Below are 27194 nucleotides of genomic sequence, written 5' to 3'. Positions count from 1 at the left end.
AGAGGACGTCTACATTGATAGAGAAGCAGTTGGTCTGCAAAACATTCAGCTATGTCAGGCAATTGTTTAAGATTCTCAACATATTCAACTAAGAGACCATGCAAATATGTAAATCAAGTCTCAGTGGTGACATAATGTAAGGGTTCATAGCAAATGTCCCTAACAATTAAAAGCAATATCACTAAAGTTGGAAACGCACACAGACACTTATGAATGAGGCATGCGACAATTCTTACCAATTCCACTGAAACCATTCCCCCAACAGTCAGCAAATTAATTTTTAATTCATATTCAAATCATCTCCCTCCTGCGTCTTCTATGTACCAAGCTACATTTTCTTTATGGAACATGCAGGATCATGTAAAACGCAATTCAATACCACAGAGTAACTAGTGTGTACCTGCAAAAAATTTAAAACCGTACCTGTTTCACCAACTGTTGCACTAACACAGTTATGGCTTCAAAGCGCTGGTTTCCAGTGGCAACAAGTTGCTTCAGGTACAAAATGAAGCCACTCTGCTTTTCACATTTCGCTCTGCATTGGGCAAACTCAAGAGCTTTCCTTTCCTCAGGCGAGATTTGTGCCGGGGCGCATGGTATTTTGGTACTGGCCTTCTGCTTGCTCTTCTCAACTAGAAATGCAAATATATTTTCATGTTAGCACATTCAGGTTTTACACTTGTTCTCAAGTACTCTTAATGCAACGTAGCTCATTGGTTAACTCGCGAATTAGTACTTTATTACCATTGGCACATCAGAGTATCGTTGGGTGCTTGTAAATTCCGGAGGATCATACGTTCAGCAAGCACAGCAGTTAATACTGATGTTCTCTTTCAATTGAAATGGTATTTTTAATCAAGCCCTTGGCACTACAATTTAGTGCACTTCCTATTTATGAAACTCCACTATGTTGCATGTGGCAACTGAGGAGATACACAAACAGATGGGTCGTTAGTGAGCTTTTTTGTCCCCATTACAACACTTATTTCACTTTACATTTGACAAAGAAAATAATAGCCAAAAAGGCTGCAGTAAAAACAACTGTGTAATACCATAACTTAAAGAGAACACAAAAAGATACAGAACCACTAAAACGCAAATCTCCACTGCAGCTCATACTCCTGGTAACGTACTGGTTCACAACACACACGTGGCAAACATCTACCTTCATTTATGTTCTAACTAACATGCACATAATGAGCATGTCACGTGTTTCTTAGTATCCTTTACCACATATGTGAGTACTTTGAAAACCCTAACAAAACAACCACCAAGGAGGTGCACACTAAAATTCTATATATTATTTCCTCTAACTCAAAGTGTTAAATGTAAAATTACCTAATCTTCTTGTACATGTGGGTTGTACCAACCATGCTAAATTAGTACGTCGATATATAAAACACTAGCGGTACCACACAGAGTTGCACCGGTCTGTAGCCGACATGCACTTGGAGATCTGCTATACGCTTGCTGTATGTTTTGTGTCATTACTACCTATTTTTCTAAACATCGGCAAGCTCCCGAAATCGCCTACACTGATGTCACTGTGTAGGGCGAATGGGTGGGGTTGGTTAGATTTCACCATGGCCAGTACACCCCAGACTGGTATGCGGACCTTGGGCCAAAATTTCAGCCCACCAACTGTTATGGGGCTGGAGCCAACCCCGAATATACAAACACAGTTTCGCAAATAACTATATAGCATTCCTCTCGGCACTCCAAAAGGATCCCAAACGCACTCCTCATGAGCAATTAATTGGCTCTTCCTATCTATCTCTATTTCAGTTTCCAATAGGTACTAATCTCACTTTTCAAACAAAGTGTTGTAAGATTTATTCAAAATATGAATACAAATTAATCTTCCCTTTTTTACCCGTTACCACAAATGATACTCTTCAAAGCATCATTATAATTCACAAGTCCCGTATTAACTCATCTCAATGCACAATTCTTGTACAATTTATAACAAAACAATACATTTTCTAACTTATTTGCCCAAAAAAGAATTCTTTAACAGAGGGTTTGTCACAGAAAACTTTACATCAAGTATAAATTTCTAGTCTGAAAATCCAATGTTTCAGATTCTCCCTGACCAATCTTCCAATTTAATCAATATCCGGCCTCTATTCTAATGGTTTTATATGGAGTCACTCCGTGTGTTTTGGGATTCTTATCCCTTCTTCAGGAGTTTCTGAATTATCTTATTAATAAGTAAAGAATATAGTGCTACTATACTATTCGGTAAACAATACTTTAGCGTTTCTAAGAGAATGCTACTAACCTCATATGATGCAATGTGAATACCGTCTAATCCATTACTCTGTTTTGCTTGCCTGAAAAATATAACTATATATTACAATCTTGAGGATATCTGTCCTTCCTGATATTGACCTTAATGCAACCGTCGCTTACTTGGGTATTTCTTCACCCGTTGTGTTTCTTCAACAATTAACTGTTTGTAAACTCTATTGGTATCGGCGACTCCTTATGGTTTCACTAGGTAATCAGAAAGAACACAAAACCAACTCAGGAAAATGTAACCCTTCTCACCACCCCCCAGAAGTCCCACAATCCATCATAGTGATCCCATCTCACTATTCCTCACATCTTGCCAATAAGTGTTTATTTCACTGTTCAAACGATCAAACTATACCTACCTCCATCCGCTATATTACATACACACAAAGATGCCATTACGCATAATGTAATGGCGTCAAACGCAAGATGTAATACGTGTGATGTCATCAGCGTGAGTAAATATCTTGCAGGTTCCATGTGATAATGTCGCTTGGAAAAAGTCGCCAAGTGGGTGTCTTTTTTCCTGATCCTTAAAATACTTTCCCCAAATATTGGAGGTGGGGTATGATTTTGTATTATAAAATCACTTTATAGAATATTTGGGGAAATTGATTGATTTTAATGAGGGTGCATTTTTTGGGAAATGTTGCCGCCTGGTGGCCATTTTCCAGACGCCTTTCACTGGACACCCATCTCCCAATCATTCTGACAACTCGGTTTTCTCTAATTACAAAATCCAATTTATTAATCTATTATTCTAATATTCATGAAGAATCATAAATGTCTGCATGATCAGATTAAATCATTAGAAGACACCAACAACTGAATACTGTTCAGGAATCAGATGACCATTCCTACAAACCATTGGGTTTGGGAATATCTAACTAGGTTCCCTCGGTTCAGCAATGCTCAATAAAAATAAAGTTTATATTTAAGTATCTAAATGGAACACCAATTTCTGTTCACAGCTTGGTACACTTTCTTAACCAAACACTTCCTTCGGGAACCTAATCACTCTTGGATTGTCACTTCATTAACACCGGACATCTCCACCAACGCCACTAAACGTTTTAGACTCAAATGGCACTACACACACTCAGGGAGCCATTGCTTCCCAGCTAGGTTCCCATTTTAAAAGTCCCATGCATACAATAGCCAACAGCAGTTTGTGCCACACAGTGGCAGGTACAACTTCAATCAGAATCAACTATTCTGTCACAGAGTCCGACTGTCTGCACATTTGTTGTAATCGATCCACTTTCTGTGCAAGTAATAACCACACTCACGATTCGATTTTTTTCCAATGACCCCCTGCCCTGCAATCATTTGTCCAACTCAAACCTCAGCCCTCTTGCACAAACACAGCAACTCTTCACTTTGTAGACACTGGACACATTTAATTTAAGAACGCACTATTGTCAAATCCTTTTAAGAATCCTAGTTTGTCTGAGAACATCCCTGGCTACTGTTGTGCCAAAATCGCTTTCTTTTAAGAAAGGATCTCCAACTGCTTGCCAGGTTGAAGTTCGGTGGCCTTTGGTGCCTCCAAATAACCACACATAACTCAGTCACTGCAAAATATAATTTGAAACTGTCCCGTGCATTGCAATGCAAATTGTGCATTTTTTGAAATGTTATTTTTATTTGCATTTTAAAATATCGCAACATAAACCAAGAATATTTATTCTACAACACTGGTTAAAACTACTAGACGCATAGTGAAGTAACTCAACAAACTGGCCCAAAAAAATGGCCCAGTTTGACCAAAAAAAAAACTGGCCCACACTAGCATTTTGCGCTTTTGGTTCGGGCATTGCCCTATTGCACCATAGACCCGTCGAGCCTGGGCAACCAGCGGGTATAAGGTCTCCCTATCTGGTTCATGCCAACACTGCTACTGTGACCCTATGAGACTTTTGTACAATGCCACTGACTAGATTATGTGGCAATAGTTATGTTTTGTGAGTAGAAATAAGGCTGGAACCAAAATGTCATCTTTTCTTGCTATACTGTGAAAGGCAAACATGCGTTACTCTACATGGGGTGCATTGTCCACTGCACGGGGGAGTGCAGTAACATGAATATGCGTTCCACAGTATGTCCGGCTGACACTCCCTTCCGGTCCGATCTCTCCTATATGCATTTCTTCCCATAGTGACTGCACAGTACTGATCCTCCGTTACCAGGTCCTCTGTCAGCTACAGTGCACGCTCGCCTCCAAATACAGATTGGATGGACGTCCGAGATGGGCGCCACTTCCCTCAGCCCGCTCTGCCCTTCTACACAGACAGGGTGCACCCACCTCCCCCTTTCACCAACTCATCACCACTATGGCCTTTGATGAGCTACACATATTAATAGGTTGTGGGCAGGCTTTATTGGAAGAACATAGATTCCAACGCGGACCGTTCGAACCGCTCAAACACAAGTATACCATCATGTCATGGCCTGGCACCTAGGCAACCAGGCCACAATGCTAAAAGCTGCAAGACTTTATAGACAGATATTTGTATTAAAGCTAGAGGTCTCTATTTTGAGCCCGAGCTGCGGCATCATGCCACAAACTTCTGTAAGCAATAGTGGGTTGCATGTCCCATAGACTAAAAAGAAGACAAGTGGTTGTTCCAAATTTTGACTGGACTCGGACCAAATATACCAACTATAAAACTAACAAGCATTGGCAAAGCCCACAGATTGGACTTTGTATGGAATAGGAATTTGCCAGGCACGGATATAAAAGCACCACCTGGCCATAAGATCATAAACAGCTGGAAAATAGAGATTACCTAGGCCTATGATGTCATTACCTGGAAAATTCCTAACACCTCAAGCCATTGTTGTCGTTTGTAACAAGGCTTGAATGCGTGGGAGAGATATTAATCAAGTGGCAGGAAGGCACACTTGGTTAAGACATTTGTATTACACCAGTAGCCATTAACACTCAGCAGACTGGACAGTATACTGCGGAGAATTAAACCATTTTTTTCTTCCTAGGGGGTTTAACTCCATCTCAACTTGCCAGTTATAAAGCTATTTGTCCCTCCTCACGTCATCTATCCCCTAACCTGTACAATGCAATAGTTTCATCTTATGGGTGGCCCCTAAGCACCACCTAATAGCCAAACTAAAAATGGCACTACCTCATTACATGCCCATGTAATAAATTCTTAACTGCAAAGACCAACAAGGAATGTTGCCACACGAATCAATGAACATTAACCCAGAATTAGAAACAAATTATCTACAACGGCTCTTAGTAAATCATTTTTTTTTTGTTTTAGTTTTAGTTTTCTGAGGAGGAGTGGTGCTGGACACATTGAAACTGGATGAATGAAACTGGATGAATGCAGAGAATCTGCCGATATTCGAATAATGCAAATTTGAACAACTGTGGATCTAGTATAAGGTATGCCACAGACATTGTCTCAATGAACAAATTGAGTGGTCGGTCATTCACTCTCCCTTAATGACAAAAGATGTATTGGCTCACCACCAGAAGGCACCACTGATTTTTGGTTCTGGTCTCTTGTTGCACCCTATGTATAGATGGAGTACTTGCATATAAGTAACCCCCATTGCTTCACATCATGCCTGGTTTATTGTTCATACTACCAAAAGGCATATTGCTATCTGCCTCCAGTAAAGCAAGAGTTAATCACGGGTTATGTCCTCTAGTGGCTTGTACAGTGGCATGCATAAAGGTGTCTACATTGTTGTGCTGGCAAGTTGCTATAAATAATCAAATCTGCATTAAATTGCATTACTTTGACCTAAGGAGTTGACTCGCACGTTGGCCTTGGTATGGGCACGATCCATGCTGAACATTATCTGAAGCAGGGTACATTCATAGAAGCTATGTGTCTAATTTCAGAAGATTAGCATCTCTTATAGGTTTCAGATTGACCACATGCTCAGTGCAAGTCGATTGACAATTCCTGTTTTGACCACCTGATATACATGGATCAGAGACCTGAGAGACACTGACCTGATCAAGAAGACTGAATACCATGTTTAATGATTGGTCTACCACTTCATGCTTTGAGTCTGTGATATCTGGTCGGTCCAGTGCAGATATCTGTGTCTAGCTCACTTAACATCCCACCCGAATGTCCTATTCCCAAATGAATCAAATTTAATATATTGGGCAATGCCCCGATTATTTTTTACCAGTAGTCCTAGTCTTACTCTTCCTCATTACAGTACTTTCATCTGAGCCCCTGCTTCCGGAAAGCTTTTACTTAAGAGTTAAAAAAAGGTCAATGTAGACAATACGATGTAGAGCAAAACAACAGTTTTAAGAGTATCAAATAGCTGAACACAGGAAGTAAACAGGCACATTGCCGGTCGTGCATAAAGGCGTACGTGTACACAAGAAATTAAAAGCCATTTCAAAATTATTGCAAAAGAAAGTCCCCTTTTAATTTTTAGTTACGGCATTTACCCCATCAGCCTAACCCAGAGCAACCAAGCAAAAGCGGGCGGCGTCGACCAGTCCTGTCACGCATGACGAGTGACGCACGCCAGACGTTGCCTGCGCTAAAACATTCCAGCTACCTAGAGAAATGTCTCGCAGCATTTTCTGCAACCGCATTCGCATCATTCTCGTCAATGGCAAAAGGAATACGGCCCCGGCTGATCCGTTCAGGAACGCCAACCCGGATCCAGGCATGGCAGCGCACTGTGAGCCACCCAGAAAGTAAACATGCATTAAGCTCACTATTTGAATTGGCTGCTTTGTGCATCTTAATGCTGAATGCCAGCTTCCGCCCACCTGGATTATCTGATCAAGACAGTGTAAACTCTGTGCTAAGTGCTCGCTCCAGTGTGATCGGAACTGCGGTTGATCGAGTATCGGTTGTTATCTAGAAGCGGTTTATAAGTTTCAGAATTAGTCTCCGGTTTATAAAACGTGTTGATGTTTCAATTTCCGCAGAATGTGCGCATCCACAGGCGCTAGAGGGCAGTCATGGGCCCTGACCGGTACTAATCTCCGAGCATGGTGCTCGGATGAGGTTTACGTTACCTGCTCAGTGGGGCAGGTGTGGGCAGGTGTTGGGGGGGGGGGGGGAGTAAGTGGTGTACCCGCTGTCGGCGGAGGATTTAATTATTTCATGCATTATTGCCGGAATGGTAGGTTTGGTTTCCGATTTGGGGTGTGCACTATATGACAAAGGCAGAGCTCTCAAGGTTACCCATGCCATGGGTGAGAAGACTATATAGTCCCGCTTTAACCTTTGAATTCTGGGAATTGCGTTTTTTTAGTACTCATTTTGAATAATATAGGCAATGTACGAGTCCTAGAAGTCCAATAAACAGCACTGGGTGACCTTCTCACGCACGGCAAAGGGAAAACTCTAGAGAGGGGGCTTTTTGCTCCGGTTTTCATGTGCAATCGGTTGAAGAAAAAGATACTGACTTTTAAAATTCCACGATTTGTGGTGGCTGTATTTCAACTATGCACGCAACCCCATTCATCCGGATATCCAACACACAAAACGTACCCAAATAGAAGACATTCGAAACTTAAAAACAAACAATAACTCAGCATGCATTGAGGGGACACCAGCCATACATTAAGAGTTCCGATTAGAGTCGAAACTATCTGGATACTTAGGGAGGGCACGCGGCACACCACAAATAGGGCACAGAACACCTGCTTAGCCCATATAGGACGTGATCTCCAGAAACGGAGGATCTTTGATTATATTAGACACTCAAGTTGAACATCTGGCGTATCCATCTTTTGTGAATATGGAGGCTCTGAATGCTTGCGGTGCTTGATTAACCATAGAAACGAATTCATTATTCCTACACCGCAAAGATCAAGTGCAAAGAACACATTGGGTGAGGGCACGTGATGAAATAAAAAAACAATTTCAACATCTGCGCAGCCGGCATTCGAACAAGCTACACCCTTCTAGTCCGTTACAGAAGGAGCTGTGTATGCAGGACATGTGTACAGTGCAAATACGTCCGTGTAGTAGCATGCACCACCAAGTCCAGGTCGCACATTTTAGTCACTAATCCCATAGCATGCCGATAAGAAAAGCAGCATTATCAGTAGCTTTAACATATGCTTTCATACATGATTTGCACTAAATAAAGGAATAAAATAAAAACATTAGTTTCAATATAGGAAACAACAGAGCCTAACATGCCAACTGGAAGTTCCTCCAGTACATAACTCGGCAGCATCATGGTGGGATGCAAGGTCTAAGGTTCGACATGGGATAAACAATCCTTTGCCCTTTGGGTATTAAACGGTTAATCATACATCGGGAGCCTCAGCAGAAAAACTAGCTTACTGCTTGAAGTCATCTGATCCAAAGCTCTGCTGCACTTTTTTTAAAATCAATTCTGCATAGTTACCAAACCTAAGTGGAGCACAGTACTCCACTTCAGAACTACCCAATGGTTGTTAAAATACCGCTCATTTGTGTGTGGAATAATACAACAAAAAGTGTATTTAGCAAAAAAGGCAAGTACAGTTCCAAAACTGCTATGTAATCTTTTGGCCGTGAAATTGCGTTTCAGCAAACCGAGGCTGCAGGATCTAATCTGGAGAAGGACAACAAGCCCTGGCAACACATTGGGGCAGCGCAGCGGTCGACCAATGGCATTTTTGGGTTTCCACTTAACCCTGGAATTTCACAGGCGAGCAGGGTCTCGGGTGAGGAACCTATAAGAGGGCGAGCGAATCAGAGCTCCTATTTGGCCCGGAATGCTGGAGACCTGGAACCTCAGAGGGCAGAAGCCTTGAGGTGATGCTGGAAATGCCTTATGGAGGGATAGGGTCTCCTAGTCCTTGTCCTACCAATTCTCTGTGTTTCCTTATGTTTTCTGCCACTGAGGCCCAGCCTGGACCTCTGACAGTACAGCTCTTCATTTTTTCTTTTGGTGAACACCCCCCCCCATAGGATACCCTTATGGCACCAATAGGTTGGGGTAAAGCCTTGTACCCCTTATGTGTTAATTGAGAACCTGTGTGTTGCCCACAGAGCAGGGTATGGGCTGGTGGCAGCTACATGCTGACTTGAAACTGGCTTAGAGTGTCCTCCATTTTTGGAACACCCAGGCACAGCCATACAAATCAATGCATTCCTGATGGAAGGGAAGATGGCCCATGCGGCCACTTGGTTTCTATTGCCTTTTACCTGGTTTCCTCAAAGTTCTAGGAAGCCCTGACTCCATCCCTTCCCCCTGAATGGCCATTGGGTGGAAACACCATATATGTCTCTGGAGCTGCCTCCTGTCAGACTGACTGGAGCCTTCTCAGGGACTGTGTGTTGTGTGTACACCCAAAGGGTGGGACTTGTGTGAATGGAGTTGGGAGTTAACAGACATTCTCTGTTGCGGGTGTCTGGTTTCTGTGTGTGTGACACAATGAATTAGACAGCCCTGTGTTGGGAAGGGAACAGCCCTACCCCACCCCACTAGCTAGTCGTAGTTCGAATGAATAAACTCCATCTGAAGTTAAGGGGGGAGAGCCCCCACCTCCAGGGCGCGTGTAAAAGCCCTATAGTGCATAGAATTAAATAAATAACATGGGCCATGCCCCAGCTCCAACACTCCATCTTGTATTAGGCCTGAATGCCATTTTTTACTAGGCCCAAAACCACCACTCTGAGGGCTGCGGCTCTTACATCTTCAGCTCACACAGAGGTGCCAAGTCATCAGCATACCAGGCCAGCTCTGCAAGAGCCTTGTTCCCACGGAAGTCCATCCTTCCAATGTCCTCTCAACTGTTGCAAATACCTAGCATCAGTTTCAAGAATGTGCTCTGCAAGGAGCATGAGACAGCACCAGGCCCCAGCACTGTGTCCATCCTTCTCCACTAAACTGCCAGCAGACCCCCGACACCCACCCCACCAGGCCGAAGCCCACCCCACCCTGTTGACCTGGCCCCCTATCTCTTCACATACCAATATGTTTCCTGCCCTCTGATCCTGACCCTTCCAGATTGCGCATCGCAGATCTAAAGCCTGCATGTCTGTATATCTCTCTAATAGCACTAAGATCATGAGGCACCAGGGAAAGTAGACGGTAGATCAACCCCCGCGGGAGAAACTAGGGTGCGGGAACTGCGGTATTAACGAAGTCCTGAACGCAGGGGATGACACACATATATTATTCTCCATTCTTGTGAATACCGCTTTCATATGTTGTCAGGTGCCTGCCATCTTTAATAAATTACTGGTTCCTGTTGTTTAGCTTAGATTGGATAGAATGTTTCTAACTTGTCACTCGACCTTCACCGCGAGGATGAGACCAGCTGACCCACGTGCACCAAGATCGACTAGGAAGCAGCAGCCAACTAGCGCATGGCATTCCCTATGGAGCAGGCTGAGCTATATGGACCCACCAATCAGCTTTGTCATTTTGTGCCCTATGTAATTTCGTCACTGATGATGTGCCTGTCCTTTTTAATGTGCTGCCGTAAATTTTTGGCAGAGCACTCTCAGGCAGCAGAGTTCTTTGCTGGCATTTATATGATATAAACTTTGTTATCCTTGCAAAATATCTCTTGGTCTTATTCGCTAACGGGTTGTATAATTAATGGGATACGTGTTCAGAGGTCGGTGCCTTCACCTGACTGAAACTGACATGAATGCAGTGTAGAGTGTTGAAAGGCTGGGTGCTTACCCCAATCCACATTCTTTGTTATGGGTGTCTGGCAGGGGTGATGCTAGGTCTGGAAAAGATCTGGGGCTATGCTAATTTTGGGACTGTCAGGATTGGGCGCTAGCTAGCCTTTCTGGTTGTAACCCCTGAGCTTCTATTCGGGGCTACAACCAAAAGATCCGGGGCTATAGCCCCCCAATTTCCCTCCTAGCAACACCTCTGGTGTCTGGGTGGAGTGAATGGCCTGAATGCCTGTCAGCCAGATTGGCTGCCTGCGTGATTGCCTGACTGAACCTGGCTCAGCCAGAGTGAATGAGGAACAGATGTGTATATATGGGGGCCTCTCACTTTGTTCAGAAGCTGAAGTCGAAGCCAGAAGAAGCTGTTCCTTGAAGCCCAGCCGAAAGAGAAGTCTACTTCTGCATTTCTTCAATGTAATCTGAAAGCTGTCGTGTCTCCCAAGGACTGATCCAGAGAGGACCTGCAAATGAGACCTCTCCACGAGCTACGAGGGACCATCGTGCAAAGCTGCTGTTCTTCATTGAAGTATTCTGGAAGCCAGTCCTGTGTGCCTGCCGTCTGGAGAAGGGGTCTTCAAGGTCGAGAAGATGAGTGGCGGACATCTCCAGCCGGAGAAGACCATTGGTGTCGCCCAGGGTCCACAAGTGAGTTTTGTGACCGCTGGAAGACATTGCAGTCTACCGGCCAGAAGAGGGAGTACCCTTGCATCGTGCTGCTGGACCCCCGGAGCTGCAAAAGATCCATACTGCCCAAGAACATTTGAAAGGACATCCTTGCCATCACCACTGACAACCTTTTCCTGCCGCAGAGAGCCCAGAGTCGTTGGGTGCAGTGGAAGATCTGCCGGTGGGTTTCCCGCCACCAGAAGGTAACGAAGACTTCCAGAGGGTCCTGACTTGGTGAGGGTCTGTGGTCCATTCCAGTGGTCAAGTCCAGGTCGCCAGAAGCCATGCAGAGGTCCGTGCTGCGGCTGCAGCAACGAAGAACTGAAAGTCGGGAAACCGTGATATTCCAAAACCCGACACCGAAAGTGACCTATGCACCCGTCGCTGCCAGCAGTCATTGAAGGGTGCCAGGGGTCTTACTTTCATCTGCCAAGCAAGTTTAATTTTCACAAGACTTCTACAGTCAGAGAAATCGTCAACCAAAGGAGAGCACCGCGAAGAGCCAAACTGCTGCACTTTAGAAAGACTTTGGTTCCTTTTTATTCTTGGACTCCTAGTGCCGCCTCCTTCCAAAGGTGGTCCATCCTCAGAGGGAATCGTTGAGTAAAGCCAAGAGACCCTGCCACTTCGCCTGCTAAGGCACCAGATGTACTGTGACGAGGAAGAACATCTTCTAGCCTCAGGAGTCATCCAGGGGTCCCAGATTCATCTTGGATCCTGTTCTCCTGTGGCTTCTCAGGTACTTTGGGGGTGGTAGAACCTTTTAAAAGAAAGCACAAGTGTATTGAACAGTATTGGACTGTGCTGTAAAAGTAAAACATACGTTTCTCCCTAAATATACCCTTAGATGTTGCCCAGGTGGGGGGATGCTCACTCAGAATTACTTGTATAAAAAAACATTCTGCCACTGTTAATACCTAACCTGCCTTTCTTTCCTATTCTATGCAGTTACACCTAATTTAAGAATCCTCCTGCCCAAATTAAAACTGTCTGCAGTTAGTGCATCTATTACTGGATTTCAGTAATGTGTGGTACCACAGAGTGTGTAGATTTACAAGTACAAAGTGTTATTTATTTATATTTATATAGCGCGCAAGCAGCCCAAGGGCATTGAGGTGCTGTTACTTGCAAAAAACTGAGTTGCACAGGTACAGGCATAGTGGCGGTCGTTGATACATTATGAATACTACAGAACATCATACTGTTGTTACAGATATATGTGTATATATTCCTGAAACCTTATTTTATATAAAGAAGCTGTGTTATCACATAACAGTGTGTGGACATTCCTTTGTGGGGGCATTGGGGAAACACTGTACTTAGGAACAAGCCTGCATCACCTCCTGAAAGCCCAGGCCTGGCTGTTTGTCCATTGCTACCAAATTGAGAGCCTTGATGGGGTATCTGTGCCTTTACCCTGCCATACAGAGGGCAGAAGTACAGATACCCCCTCCAGTCTTTACACTTGCTCTTGGCGTTTTGACGCCAATCCACCCTCAAGCTTTGAAACAAGGCGTGTGGATGGTCCCAGAGAAGGAGTGGTAGCTTTATCACAGTCAACTGAATGTATGCTAATCTCAAACACTTGGAGTTACTGGTAGTACAGTGAAGCTGTCGGGGCTGGCATTCACTGAACAGCGTTTTATTAGTAGGCACAAGGGAGCGAGGAGAACGGGACTGGGGATCCAGTCAGTTCACATGGGTCTCAACAGTACTGTTTTCTGGGTGTGGGATGGATGGATAACGCCCCCATGCATAAGTATGGGATTGACAAGAGCCATGTTAAGAATTTTATGTCATGCTTTCTCCGACTATCTCATTAAACAAGAACTATTTCCAGTTCAAAAGTCACTTTTATATCCAAAACAAAGGCACAGCCTTGGGAGCTTCCTTTGCCCCGAATTTGGCAATCTTGTATATGGCCACATTTGAGGAGCTGCTTATATTTTCTCCCTGCGATACGCCGATAAAAGGTATATCGATGATATCCTCATGGTATGGGATACCACACAATGTGAAATTGAGGATTTTTTCAAATGGATCAATGGTTTAAATTCTAACCTCAAATTCTCTATTGAGAAGAGTGTGAAACATATCCCTTTTTTGGATGTGGACATTAAGGTATGTGATGGAACATTAGGGGTAGGTCTGAATCGAAAATCTACAGACCGGAACACCATTTTGCACTATGACAGTGATGACCCAAAATCACTCAGAGATAATGTGCCCTTTGGACAGTTTCTGCGGATTCGGAGAAACTGCACATTCATTAAGGATTTCAAACGGGAGGCAGATTTGGCCGGAGACAGATTTTCCAACAGGGGTTACCCCGATCATACTTTGAGACTAAGCAAGAAAAGAGCTAGACGTTTGAAAAGATCTTTTCTATTCTACAGAATTTTTATAAAGCGCTAACTCACCCGCAGGACTCAGAGCGCTCACTTGACAATACTCGCTTGCAGGCCTCAGAGCACTCACATGACAATACAAACAGAAAGACATGGACCGCTAAAACAATGCGTTATGGGATAATATGGTCAGCATCGATAGTAGTGAGAGGCAGAGGAACCTAGATTCCTCCTCCATCAAACAGGTGGGCTTTAAGAGCCTTCCTAAACTGAGTGACGGCAGGCAGCTGCCTGATGGACAGCGGAAGGTTATTCCACATCCTTGGTCCCCATGCATTGAAACTTAGGGCCCCGTATTTCTTCAGTTTGAAATGTGGTAGAAACAAAAGGTCCTTATCATTAGATCACAGTGTTCGTTTTTGTGGTAGTCTCTTAATGCGTGGTTGCAAATACCTGGGGGCGGTGCCGACAAGGCACTTATATACCAGGCAGGATGCTTTAAATTGGACCCAGTGCTGGACGGGGAGTCAATGTAGATTTTTCCAGGCTTTTGATACGTGGTCCCTATGTCCTATACCACAGACCGCTCTAACAGCCCTGTTCTGTATAGTCTGTTTTTTTAGATTAGCTGATGTATTGCCAACCAGTAGGCTGTTACAGTAGTCCAGCCTAGAGTTGATGGTCGGTGTAGCAATCACAGCCCTATTGGCTTCCGAAAGATAGGGGAGAATCTGCCACAGTAAGTGAGTCGTATAAGTGCAAATGGAACTTAGATATGCAACATGCTTGTTAAAGTTAAGATTGCAATCAAAGACCATTCCAAGTGTCTTAACATGTTTGGAGACCTGATGTTAGTTCCTCCGACCAGAAATGCTTCATATTCGGGACCTAGAGTCTTAAGTTTGGCCATGCTATAGACAATCAGGATCTCAGTCTTGTCATTCATAGCCAGGAAATTATCTCTCATCCACGCCTTGATGGCATCGAAGACTCTTGCGACTAACTGAGTCAGCCTCATAGGAGCCAGTAAGTTCCAGGATGATCTGGGTGTTGTCTGCATAATTTGCATATTTGACACCCAGACCATCCAGGAGAACAAATACCAACTTGGAGTAGATATTATAAAACAGCGGGACACACTAGACCCTTGGGGAACACCACAGAAGAGGAGAGCCTCCTCAGACGTTGAGTCCCCTTAGCTACCTTAGCTCTCCTGGGTCCCAAGAAAGATCTAAACCAGTCGGTTGCTGATCTAGAGCATCTGCCCACCTTAGTTAACCTGACCGCAGGCCTATCATGATCGACTAAATCAAACGCGGTGGACAGGTCCAAGAGGAACAGCATGGCCACCTTCCTGTGATCAACAATTTCAGAAATGGTCGATTTGACCTCCAGCAGCACGGTTTCAGTTCCGTGATTTTTACGGCATCCAGACTGTCCGTTGGACAGAAGGCCCCTCACCTCAACAAAAGTAACGTATTGCATACATGCAACTTTCTCAATAATCTTAAGGAGGAAAGGGACATTAGTTATGGGGCAGCAATTCAGTGGATCCAACCCTTCCTTTTTTATTAGCGGGGAGATCCAGGCCTCCTAAATGCATTCTGGAACTTTCCCTTCCCTGAAAGAGTGATTTATGAATAGTGTAACTGGGGTAGCTATGCTGGGGAAGTATTTCTTAAAAATGGATGCCGGCAAAATGTCATCCATACAAGTAGTGAGTTTGAGATTCTCAACGATTACAGATAACTCCTCAACTGTAACCTGCTTGAACGAGAAGACGTCGTCTCCATCAGTCTCATCCTTACTATGGGAATTAGTTTCAACACCAATGGCCTGATGCCTGAATGATCTTCCCTTTTGGGCAGAGCTGATGCCAGAACGAATTCCACCAGAATGGTCTGTGTGACATCCTTCAGTCAGCATAGTAATGAGATTAATAAATTAATCTTAAAAAATGTGCATGTCCTTCAATTGACACTCAGATTTGGGACTCCCGCCATTTACCCTTAAGGCAAAAACCTAAAGCAGCATTTAATATCTGAGGACAGAATGATTATCAAACCATTGGCAAACATGAGGTCTTTTTGTGGGTCTTCCAGCAATTAAGGGACAGTACCCCTGTGGGTGTTGTGTGGCCTGTAAATTCTCTGAGATCCAGAAGAGCTTCAAGATTCGAGAGAAGGGAGAAGGATTGTTTTCTGAACTTCCATAGTACATACAAAAGTACTAATGTGTTTTACATAATTCAATCAATGCCCCTTTTTGAAGAAATATGCGGGTAAGACGTCGAGTCAAATCAGAACCAGGATCACAGAGCATTGTTCTAAAATTAGAACCAAAACAGCGCCTCTGGTTGAGCATTTTGTAATGAGCAGACATGATGAAAATTATATAAAATGGTGGGTGATCAATAAAACTGTTGGCACGGTCCAGCACAATATAGATCACAAGCTAGCACTTCGGGAACAACATTGGCTATACACATTGGATACATATAGATCTGGACTCAATCAGGAGTGGAGTCCTATGTGGTTAACATAATTTGCTAAAAAGGGCCACATTGTGGGGGCTCTTTTCAAATACTTCAGATTTAGTGCCATGGACGCATTTAGAGGTAGGCCTCTTTCATATTGTCTGATACGCACCTCCCTTGAATCTCCAAGACCTCAGTGTGATGACTTGTACACGAGGATGGTTTGTACGGTTTCCCTGAGCTGGGACAATGCACATATATATATGTTTTGCAATTGTTGTATTTTTATTATATATGGCTGAGTTTTCAACAACAGTTTAATTCAATATTCTAATTTTTCTGGCGGGTGCCTATATTTCTCAATGACTAAGGCAGTGAGTGCTGCTTTATTGATGCAGAGGCCGTTATCACTCAGTTTGTGGTTATGCATATCCCGTGTGGGCTGGTTCTTGTTGTTAATTGGCGATTTGATCACGTGGTGCACTACGGATGAGTAGGAACACATGCCATCATTAACAACATCCTGAATCATCAGGACCTGGTGGGTCACAAGGGTCTTGCCGTACATGTGACCCATGGTTTCCCATGGATACATAAACAAGAAAGGATAGCCCCAAGACCAGATTAACCCAGACACATCACATCGGAATACCATATATATTTGGAGCAGCGTATACAGCTGTGTTGTATCCACAAGCAATTTTTGCAACACAGTGTGAGGCACAGAGAAATCAGTGGCCCACGGATAGATTTAAGGAGATGCAGGTTAATTGTGCCTTGTTTTATGCACGATTTCACCGCCATGTTCTGAGCGAGTCCAGCATTAGAGCAGGCATGTTGCATGTTCACATGATTAGTCGCAACAGAGAGCCATAGGGGTTAATGGCATAGGACCAGGCAGACTATCCACGTTTCTCTTTGATATCTCTCTGTTGACGTGTTTCAGCATTTATTTTTTAAACAGGCCAATTATGAGAGTGAGTATATCATACTTTAACGACATGAGCCGTCAAATTTAATTGCCATATGCATAAAATGATTAGCATGACCATATTTTGGTGACCCTCTGGTTTCTGTGTGCCTTCAGCCTTGGATGACCAATTTGGAACAAGTTACTTACCTGTAACTGTTGTTCTCCAGCATGGGTCTGGCATGGATTCACATGCTCATGAATATTCCCCGTCGTCAGGCTGGGAATCCTCGGTAAAGAAAAAATCAGTATCAGTTTCGTTTCTGATCTGTCTTTCGTAGTAGTAACCAATCACTGATCTCTGAGTCATACTGACCACAGCCAATGACTGCCCTCTACCTAAACCCCGCCTCTGGCAGCCATCTTCAGATTTGGTAGCACGTGAAGTGGCAGTATGACCAAGTGAAGAGCCGCAGAGGGGTAGGCGGGAGGGTTCGCATGTGAATCCATGCCAGACCCATGCTGGAGAACAACAGTTACAGGTAAGTAACTTGTTCCTTCTCCAGCATGGGGTCTGGCATGGATTCACATGCTCATGAATAAAGAATACATAGCAGTACACACATGCACAACCACGGGAGGTGGCAAAGGCTCAACATTAAGCATTACATCAAACTCAACATTAAGCAAATCTTACCTCCTCACCAGGCTCACCTTAGGCGAACAGGTTGCACAGCACTGCTTGGCCGACCCTGGACTCCTCCCTGAAATCCCGATCGACGCAGTAGAATTTCGTGAAGGTGTGCGTCGACCTCCACGTAGCAGCCCTGCAGATGTCCAGAAAGGGCACACCAGATAGGAACGCCGTGGTAGCTGCGATCGCTCTGGTGGAATGGGCTCTCGGACGGCCAGGCAGCGGTCGGTTTGCCAACCGATGACAGTACATGATACAGCCGGAGAGCCATCTGGAAATGGAAGCCTTCGAGAGAGCCTTCCCCTGATTGACAGGTCCAAAATTCACAAAGAGTTGTGACGTCTTCCGAAAACACTTTGTGCGTTCCACGTAGAACTTCAGCGCTCTAACCACATCCAGCGAGTGCAAAGTCCTTTCAGCCGGCGACGAAGGCGAAGGGAAGAAAACAGGCAACACCAAGGGTTCGTTGAGGTGGAAGTCCGACGGCACTTTGGGCATGAAGGAGGGGTGCGCCTGAGCACTACCCTCGTGTTGTGAAAAGTCAAGTACGGGGCCTTGCAGGAAAGGGCCTGGATCTCTCCCACCCATCCTGCGGAGGTGATGGCCACAAGAAACGCTGTTTTCCACGACAAGAACTTCAACGGAGCCGAGTGCAGAGGCTCGAACGGAGGTCCCATGAGCTTGGTCAGCACCACGTTGAGCTCCGACGCCGGGGCCGGAGCCTTCACCGGCGGGAACGATCTGAACAGTCCCTTCATGAACTCTTTCACCAGACGATGAGACCACAAAGACGTCCGCCCCGTGGTTCTGGTGTAACGGGAGATCGCAGCAAGATGAATCTTGATGGACGCGTGCGCCAGTCCAGCTTTGGCCAGCGTCAGTAGGTACGGCAGTACTTGGGGGGGCGTAATCCGTAGAGGGTTAATCTTCTGTGCGTGGCACCAGACAGAGAACCTCTTCCATTTGTGTCCGTAGCATTTAAGAGTTGAGGACGCCCTGGCCTTTGCAAGAACCTCTCTGCAGTCGGCCGGTATGTCGTATCCTCCAAACTCCAACGCTGCAGGAGCCAGGCCTGCAAGTTCAGCGACTTCGGGTCGTGATGGAGAATGGCGCCTCCTTCCCTGGAGAGAAGATCCGCGTCCACTGGCAGCTTGATTGACGGGGACGCTGACAAGTCCAGAAGGTCCGGGAACCATATCTGCCTCGGCCACGCAGGTGCGACGAGGATCATCCTGCACCGTGACCTCTTGAGCTGGTTGATGAGCCGGATCAGCAATGGCAATGCAGGGAACGCGTATAGAAACAGGCCCTCCCAGGAGAACGAGAAAGCATCGCCCATGCTCCTCGGCTGGGGAAACCTGCTGGCGAACCTCCGGCACTTGGAGTTCGTCGCCGTCGCGAACAGATCGATCTGGGGTGTGCCCCACCGTCGGAAGAGGCGGTCCACTAGATCCTGTCGTAGTTCCCACTCGTGGCACGAGCGCAGCTCCCTGCTGAGTGAGTCGGCGATGGTGTTTTTTATCCCTGCCAGATGAAACGGCACCAGAAACATCCCTTGGGCGACGGCCCAATGCCACAGATCCTGCGCCTCCCTGGACAGGGCTGGGGACCTGGTTCCGCCCTGTTTCCTGATGTAGAACATGGTGGTGGTGTTGTCGGTGAAGATCCTCACCACCTTGCCCTTGAGGGACGGAAGGAAGGACCCGAGGGCCCAAAACACTGCACGGAGCTCCAGGACGTTGATATGGAGGGACTTCTCGGTCGGGAGCCAAAGGCCTCTCGCGTGCAGATTTTCGGTGTGCGCTCCCCACCCTTCCAGGGAGGCATCCGTGGTCACTGTCTCCTGGTGGCCCGGGGTCTGGAAGTCAATGCCCGCCGTCAGATGCGCGCGGGTGCCCCACCACCGGATCGCTCGTCGGAAACTCTCGTCGAGTGTGATGCTCTCCTCGAAGCTGCCCGTCGTCTGGATCCAGCGCGCATCCAGGAACTCCTGCAACAGGCGCATCCGGAGCCTGCACAGGGGGATGAGGTAAATGCAAGAAGACATCATTCCGAGGAGGGACTTGATGCACCTCACTCTGGCCGCGTCCGCAACCAGCATCCGCTGCACCTTGCCCAGAATGGCCCTCGTCCTTTCCTCCGACAGGGAGGCCAGAAGCGACACTGTGTCTAGCTTCGCTCCCAGAAACAGTGCGTCTTGCACGGGCACCAGGTGGGACTTGGCGTAGTTCACGGAGAATCCCAGGTCCGTGAGAAGTTGGACGGTCCTTGCCGTGTGTTCCACGGCGAGCTCCCTCGTCTTGGCTCGGATGAGCCAGTCGTCCAGGTAGGGGTAGACGTGGATCCCCTCTCAGCGCAGCTGCGCCGCCACCGGTGCGAGGCACTTGAACACCCTGGGTGCCGACCTTAGTCCGAAGGGAAGGGCTCTGAGCTGATAGTGACGCCCTTGGACCACGAACCTGAGAAACTTTCGGTGTCCCTTTAGGATGGGAATATGGAAGTAGGCATCCTCCAAATACAACGACGACAGGAAATCGCCCTCCTCCAGCTGACCCAGGACATGTTGGAGGGTGACCATCCGGAACTTCTGTGCCTTGATGAATTTGTTCAGTCGTCGTAGGTCCAGGATGGGACGCCATCCTCCCGTCTTCTTCTTCACGAGGAAGTATCTTGAGTAAACTCCGGAGCCCCGAAGCCTCTTTGGGACGAGCTCAATGGCGCCCTTCCTGAGCATCGCCTTTACCTCTAAGAGAAGTTGAGGGACGTGAAGTTCTTTCCTGGCCACAGGGGGGACGCGCGGGCACCTTCTTTGAAACTCGAGCGCATGACCCTGGGCTAGGGCGTCCAGCACCCAACGGTCGGTGGAGATGGACTCCCACACGCTGACGAAGCTCGCCAGCCGGCCTCCCACCGGGGTGCTTCGGTGGGGGCCCGACCCCACGGCCGGTTCAGTCCTGCTTCGACGAGGCTTTGCCGCCTTGACCTCCTTGGCGACAACGGCGGGGTCCGCCTGACTTGCCTCGTCCCCTGTAAGCTTCCTGCGATGACGAACGGGCCGCTTGACGGTAGGTGGAAAATCCACCGCCAGAACCTTTGGAGGCACCCTTGCCTCCGCCGCTCCGAAAGGGCGGCCGCCGTTGCTGGATAACCCCAAGCGCCCGGGCCGTCTCCGTGTCTGCTTTGATGGCTTGAAGGGAATCGTCCACTGTTTTCCCAAACAGGTTGTTTCCATCGAACGGCATGTCCAAGACTCTGGTCTGCACGTCTTGACGGAAGTCAGTAGCCTTGAGCCATCCACGCCGCCTAAGGCACACGCCGTTGCCCAACTGGCGAAATCCAGTGTCGGCGATGTCCGTCGCAATCGTAATGGCGTGGTCCAATGCCACCTCACCTTCCTGCAAGATCTCTAGGGCATCCGCCCTCTTGTCATCCGGTAGGAAGTCCAGCAGGGGGGCCAGTTTGTACCACAGCTCCCTGTCATAGCGGGCTACGATAGCCAAGGCGTTGGCCGCCTTAATCGTCGTCGCTGCAGACGAGATGACCCTGCGTCCCATCATATCCAATTTCTTTCCCTCGCCGTCCGGCGGGGAAGTCGACGTGGAGGCCGCACCCCCCCGCTTTCTTCATGGCCGCCGCGGAGACGACGGAGTCCGGGGTCGGCTGTGCCCGGAGGCACAAGGGGGCCGCGTCCGGGACCCGGTACTTCTTCTCGTACCGATCCCTCCTAGCCGGCATCGTGGATGGGTTCTTGAGGAGGGCGAGGCCCTCATCCCAAATATCGTCCAGTAGAGGCACGGAGAGGACCAGACGAATCCGACACGGGTCCCCGTTGATCGGATGAAGAATCGGTGGAGCTTGAGGCTCTTTTTGACCGAAAAAAATCGAAGTTTTGAGAAAAAACGTGAAAAAATAGCACTAACGCTCGAGAGCAATAGCACGAGGATCCCAACACTTGAACGTGCGGTAAAAATCTGAAGATGGCTGTCAGAGGCGGGGTTTAGGTAGAGGGCAGTCATTGGCTGTGGTCAGTATGACGCAGAGATCAGTGATTGGTTACTACTACGAAAGACAGATCAGAAACAAAACTGATTTTTTTCATGAGCATGTGAATCCATGCCAGACCCCATGCTGGAGAAGGGTCCATTATCTGGAGGCTCTTTTGCTGTGGTGGTGATGGGGAGATTGATTGCTCCTTGCTCCTTGCTTTGATCATCCAGAATTACAGCACGCCTTGTTGATGGTCTAGAGACACTGAGTATCTCCACGTTTTTTCTCTTTGAAAGAATATTGCAGTTGATGTTTAGGGCAGTGTTATATACAACACCACTAATGGTTGTGTACTCTCTGTGTGTTTGTTGAGGTGTCGGTGGATCATGGTACAAGAACCGACTTGTATTCCTGTCAAGTGTAAGTACACCAATTTATGGATTGTGTTGGGTTACATGTTTAACAAGAAAATAGACTGTAAAAAAGTACAACAGTTTTTTTCAATTTTACATTTCTGTTTAGAAATGGATACAGCGGTCCTGACGAAAACAGTTCTTGAAACTAGGATGAAGGAAACATAATAAACCCTTTGGAAAAGCGCCCTTTTGAAGACCGTGTTGTAACTATCTCACCTAGTAGACTATGTTTGTTTTCCATTGTTGTTGATGTTTGTTTTACATCAATGAGGACGTTTTAGACTCAAGGTTTTGTCTTCAGGATTTTCAAATTTTGGGGATCTTTATGTATTAGTATTGCACTGAATGTATTCCATCACACATACGCAGGGTCGGATTGTGGTGTGATACATAAGTAGAATTTTGCACATTTCACATTGCACTTTATATTATTTTATATGTATGAACATTGTGATGAATTTTAACTGATGAAACCGTTTGATTTTTGTAATATGTATGTCCAACAATATTTCAAGACAGCTATGGCGGCTTTCTAAGACATAATGACCTAGTGAATAAAGAATTGTTATGTGAAAAAACAGTACTTATCCTCATTTCATCTTTTTAGCGTAGCACTATGCATTCTCTACTGTTGCATTTTGTAAATAAATGCGGCCAAACGCCTGCCAAAATGATGTGTCGTCTCTCCTTGGCCTTGCCGCTTGCGTCGCTCAGGGTCTCTTGCAGACCTCAGATGGCAAGTGATGCTATGGGAGGTGTCCAGTGATAGTCGCCAGAATCTGGTCAATCCATTGACAACCAAAGCATCGACATCCATACCATCAAATTATATGCAATGAAATTCCATTCCCTCGAATAGCCATTTCGTTGTATATAATTTGATGGATGCATCGAAATTAGTGGGGTTAGGGTTGGGGCTAGGGTTAGGGCTAGGGCTTGATTAAGGGTTACATTAGGGTTAGGGTTGGGGCTAGGGTTAGATTAAGGGTTACATTAGGGTTAGGGTTGGGGTTAGGGTTAGGGTTGAGGCTAGGGTTAGATTAAAGGGATAGTCAAGTAAATTTTTTTATTTTATACATAGATAGGCAACATTAAAAAAAAAAAATACTAGCACTTTTTAAAAAAAACTTCCTATGTAAAATTTTGAGCTATTCAAGCTCAAAATTCGCAAAAGCAAGCACATGGGCGCATCCATTTTGTGAAATGGATGCCCGCCTGTGCTGGCTTTTGCGGCACTAATGAAGGAAAAGCCAGCGAGCTGTAGTAAACAAAAGCTACCGCTGGGTGGCTTTTCCTTCATTGGTGCTGTACGCGGAGGACGGGGATCGGAGACCCGGAGACCAGAGCAGGAAAGCTGCAGCTGAATATCGTTAAGTGCTATTTATTTGAATAAAAAAATAAGCACTAGCTGCGTTTTTTTTTCTAAGTTTTCCGGGCTGGAGGAGCCCAGAAAACTTAGAAATAAAACCGCAGCTTTAAAAACGTTGTATTTATGTTTGCGGTCGCTTTTGAAGCGACCGCAAACATAAATACAACGTTGTGTTTGAAAACGCTGCGGTTTTTCTTTCCAAGTTTCTCAGGCTCCTCCGGCTCGAGCTTACCGAGATTCAGCTGCAGCTTTCCTGCTCTGGTCTCCGGTCCCCGTCCTCCGTGTACAGCACCAATGAAGGAAAAGCCACCCAGCGGTAGCTTTTGTTTACTACAGCTGGCTTGCTTTTCCTTCATTAGTGCCGCAAAAGCCAGCACAGGCGGGCATCCATTTCACAAAATGGATGCGCCCATGTGCTTGCTTTTGCGAATTTTGAGCTTGAATAGCTCAGAATTTTACATAGGAAGTTTAAAAAAAAAAAAGTGCTAGTAGTATTTTTTTAATGTTGCCTATCTATTTTTAAAATACATTTTTTTACTGGACCATCCCTTTACGGGTTACGTTAGGGTTGGGGGGTAGGCGTTGGGGGAGCTGGGTGGAACCCACCCCCCTCCCCAATATACGTAAACAAATTAAAACGTTACCAGGAGCTGGCCAGTGCCGAAATTTCAGCACTGGCCAGCTCCATGTAACGTTTTAAAGTTACCAAAAAAAAGGATTGAAATGCTATCTTTTACATGTAAAAGTGCCTTTCCATTGAAACCAGTCCATTTATATTTTCGATGGAAAGGCACTTTTACATGTAAAAGATAGCCTGTCGATGCTTTGGCATTCGATCCTTTTTATTAGATGCTTTGGTTTGTCGTTTTTTTCTCGATGTAATCACTATAAACCAGAGTCGCCTGGGAAAAGAACACCAGGGGGCAACATTTCCCCAAAAATGCACCCTCAGTAAAATCAAACACGTTCCCCAAATATTCTAGGATTGGAGTTTACAATATAAAATGATACCCCTCCTAGAATATTAGGGGAAAGTATTTTAGAGGCCTACCTGGTGACTTTTTCCAGGCAACTTTATCACATGGAACCGCTATGGGAGGGAATGCATATTATGTCTGTGCCACTGTATGCAATCCTATGGTGTTTTACGCATGCCACAAAATAAAACCGGTTTTAAAATAAGCGTGGGCTATTGCGATTCCTTAGAAGTTAATTGAAATAGGCTGTGGGTGAATTCCCAAGTTGATGTTACAAAAGTATTTTTATTCTGAGTACTTTAACACATTTATTAAAATCATCATGCAACGGACCAGAATTCAGAACAGGTATCACGCATGAAACACGTGTCTGCTATGTTTAAGATTGTGAAATCTGTTGAAGAACCAGTGCCAGTGTTTCAGGTGTAATGTTAATTTTGACTTTGACTGCAGTGTTCCGCGTAGAGAACCATGTACGCTAGGTGGTACACGGCCAAGAAAGACCAGATTGACAATGCACCTCAAACATTGGGGCTGCAGCAGATTCCACGATCTTCAACCACTGCATTAAAGCCATCGTGCAACAGACCAGACTTGAGAGAGAGCAGCATGCACAAAACCCTTCAATCAAGCCCTATAACCACGCAGGGATTGTGGTATTTGAGTATTGGGTCACTGAAGTAACAAGGTTTGCTTTTACCGCTATTAGCAGGGACCCTCAACTCAGAAAACCAGAACAACCCCCCCTGCTGCATGGAACAGAAATACAAAAATACGGGGCGAAGAGGGAACAACCCCCCTCCCCCCACTCTTAACCCTCTTCCCCCCACTGCAGCTATGGCCAATTCCGAATAATGACTACTTGTACAGACACCAAGAAAATATTGCAGCTGGATTCTGAGTCCCCTTCTTTACTACGAACCTGCATACAAGTATTTCTTGATCTATTCAGTTATGGTTAGTTATCCTTTATTCCTGAACCTAAACTCGTCAGTGAATTCTCATAAGTTAAAAGAAACACCACAGACCAAAGTAAACACACGGTTACTTTTCTGATCGTACACTAAAACACGAGTTTCAGACACGCCGCCCAGACCGGAGAACACGCTGCATTTTATTATTAGACTCAAACGAAATTGAGCCTTGAAATATGCTGTATAACAATGGTCCAGAGTGTGAGGATTTCGACCATCCACATGGCGGGTGTGTGCACTCGCCTCTGCTCTTTTAATATGTATTTAAGAAATTGAATGATCGGAGATCAACCTCGGAAAAGGTGTGGGGCTAATCTGCACACATTGTCCTAAGCTCACCGCACAACAAAGCCATAAACCTGTACACTCTGGGGGGTACACAGCCTAGAGGCGCAGTCCTCCCTGTCACATTTAGTTGCAATGTGACAGCCAGGGGTACATTAAAGGAGGAGGAGGGAAGCACCTTGCCCCTGCCATGACCAGCCGTGGCCAGCCTAAATAAATATATAAGGCTCTGTGGATCCGCCCTGCCTATTGTCAGTTCTGCTGGTGGCAGCGCAAACTGATGAGAGTTCATTGAAGCAGCCCTGTGAGAGGCCAGGTTGCAGAACTGACAAAGGGGACAGGAAGCCCAACACCTTTTTGATATGCATCTTTGTCAACCTGAAGTCAGCTGCCACCCCTTTGTATGAAGTGCAGTGAAAAGTCATGTCTGGGACAACTGTTTACAGTAGGCAAACCCTGCAAGGGGAACCCCCTTTCATAGAGTAAAAGTATGTGATTTGATGGAGACAGAAAGTCTGTTCTCACCATAACTTCAAGGGAGACCTGTGCTTTGATCAAGAACCACAGAGAGCTCATTTAACCACAGAGACCCTCTAATCCACAACAGACCGGAAGATGGACATGATATATTTTATTTACAACACGCCCATACACAAGTGTTTCTTGGGTGGGACTTAGTAGTACATGTTTTCACCTCTTCACCTTTCCTGTTGCAAAGCACTCTGGTAATGACCTCATGCATAACAGAAGTTTTTTGGTGGGGAACCAGGATTGGTTCATTGAGGTAGGCTTAGCCTGCACCAATCACTGGGGCCCATTAGGCTTTAGAAGAGGGCTGAGCCCCTCTCTTACCAGATCATCTGAAGACTTTTCAATGAGTAACCAGAAGAACTCCTTTGGCCCTGGCTGAAGGCCAGGATTTCCAAGAGGGAGGCAAGATCCCTCCCCTAGACATCTCCCAGGGAACAGAGGGAGATACTGAATCCAGAGGACACTCCGGAGCTCCAGAACCAGTTGCCAGCCAGCACAAAGCATGCCCTGCTAGGCACAGCAAGCAAGCTTTCTAGGTGGGAAGTGCCAGAGAGTCTCTGAACCAAAAGGAGGACAAGGCCGTTGCATGCAACACTCTCCTCAGCTTTGGGACGGGACGTC

At 46.0% G+C, this 27194-nt stretch overlaps 1 protein-coding gene across 4 annotated transcripts in view; it reads right to left on the bottom strand.

Annotated features, from left to right (window-relative positions):
• Positions 1 to 27194, bottom strand: part of MTUS1 (microtubule associated scaffold protein 1) — a 1716559-nt gene that overhangs the window by 397043 nt on the left and 1292322 nt on the right. For all 4 annotated transcript variants that reach the window (XM_069631569.1, XM_069631568.1, XM_069631570.1 and 1 more), the window contains one exon: positions 424 to 632. In XM_069631569.1, the coding sequence (XP_069487670.1) occupies positions 424 to 632 (209 nt within the window). The remainder of the gene's footprint in view (positions 1 to 423; positions 633 to 27194) is intronic.

The sequence above is a fragment of the Ambystoma mexicanum genome, chromosome 6q (assembly GCF_040938575.1).
Source record: "Ambystoma mexicanum isolate Mex_15411 chromosome 6q, UKY_AmexF1_1, whole genome shotgun sequence".
Lineage (NCBI taxonomy): Eukaryota > Metazoa > Chordata > Amphibia > Caudata > Ambystomatidae > Ambystoma > Ambystoma mexicanum.
The sequence above is the reverse complement of the archived record's forward strand: the minus strand, read 5'-3'. Positions and strand labels throughout refer to the sequence as shown.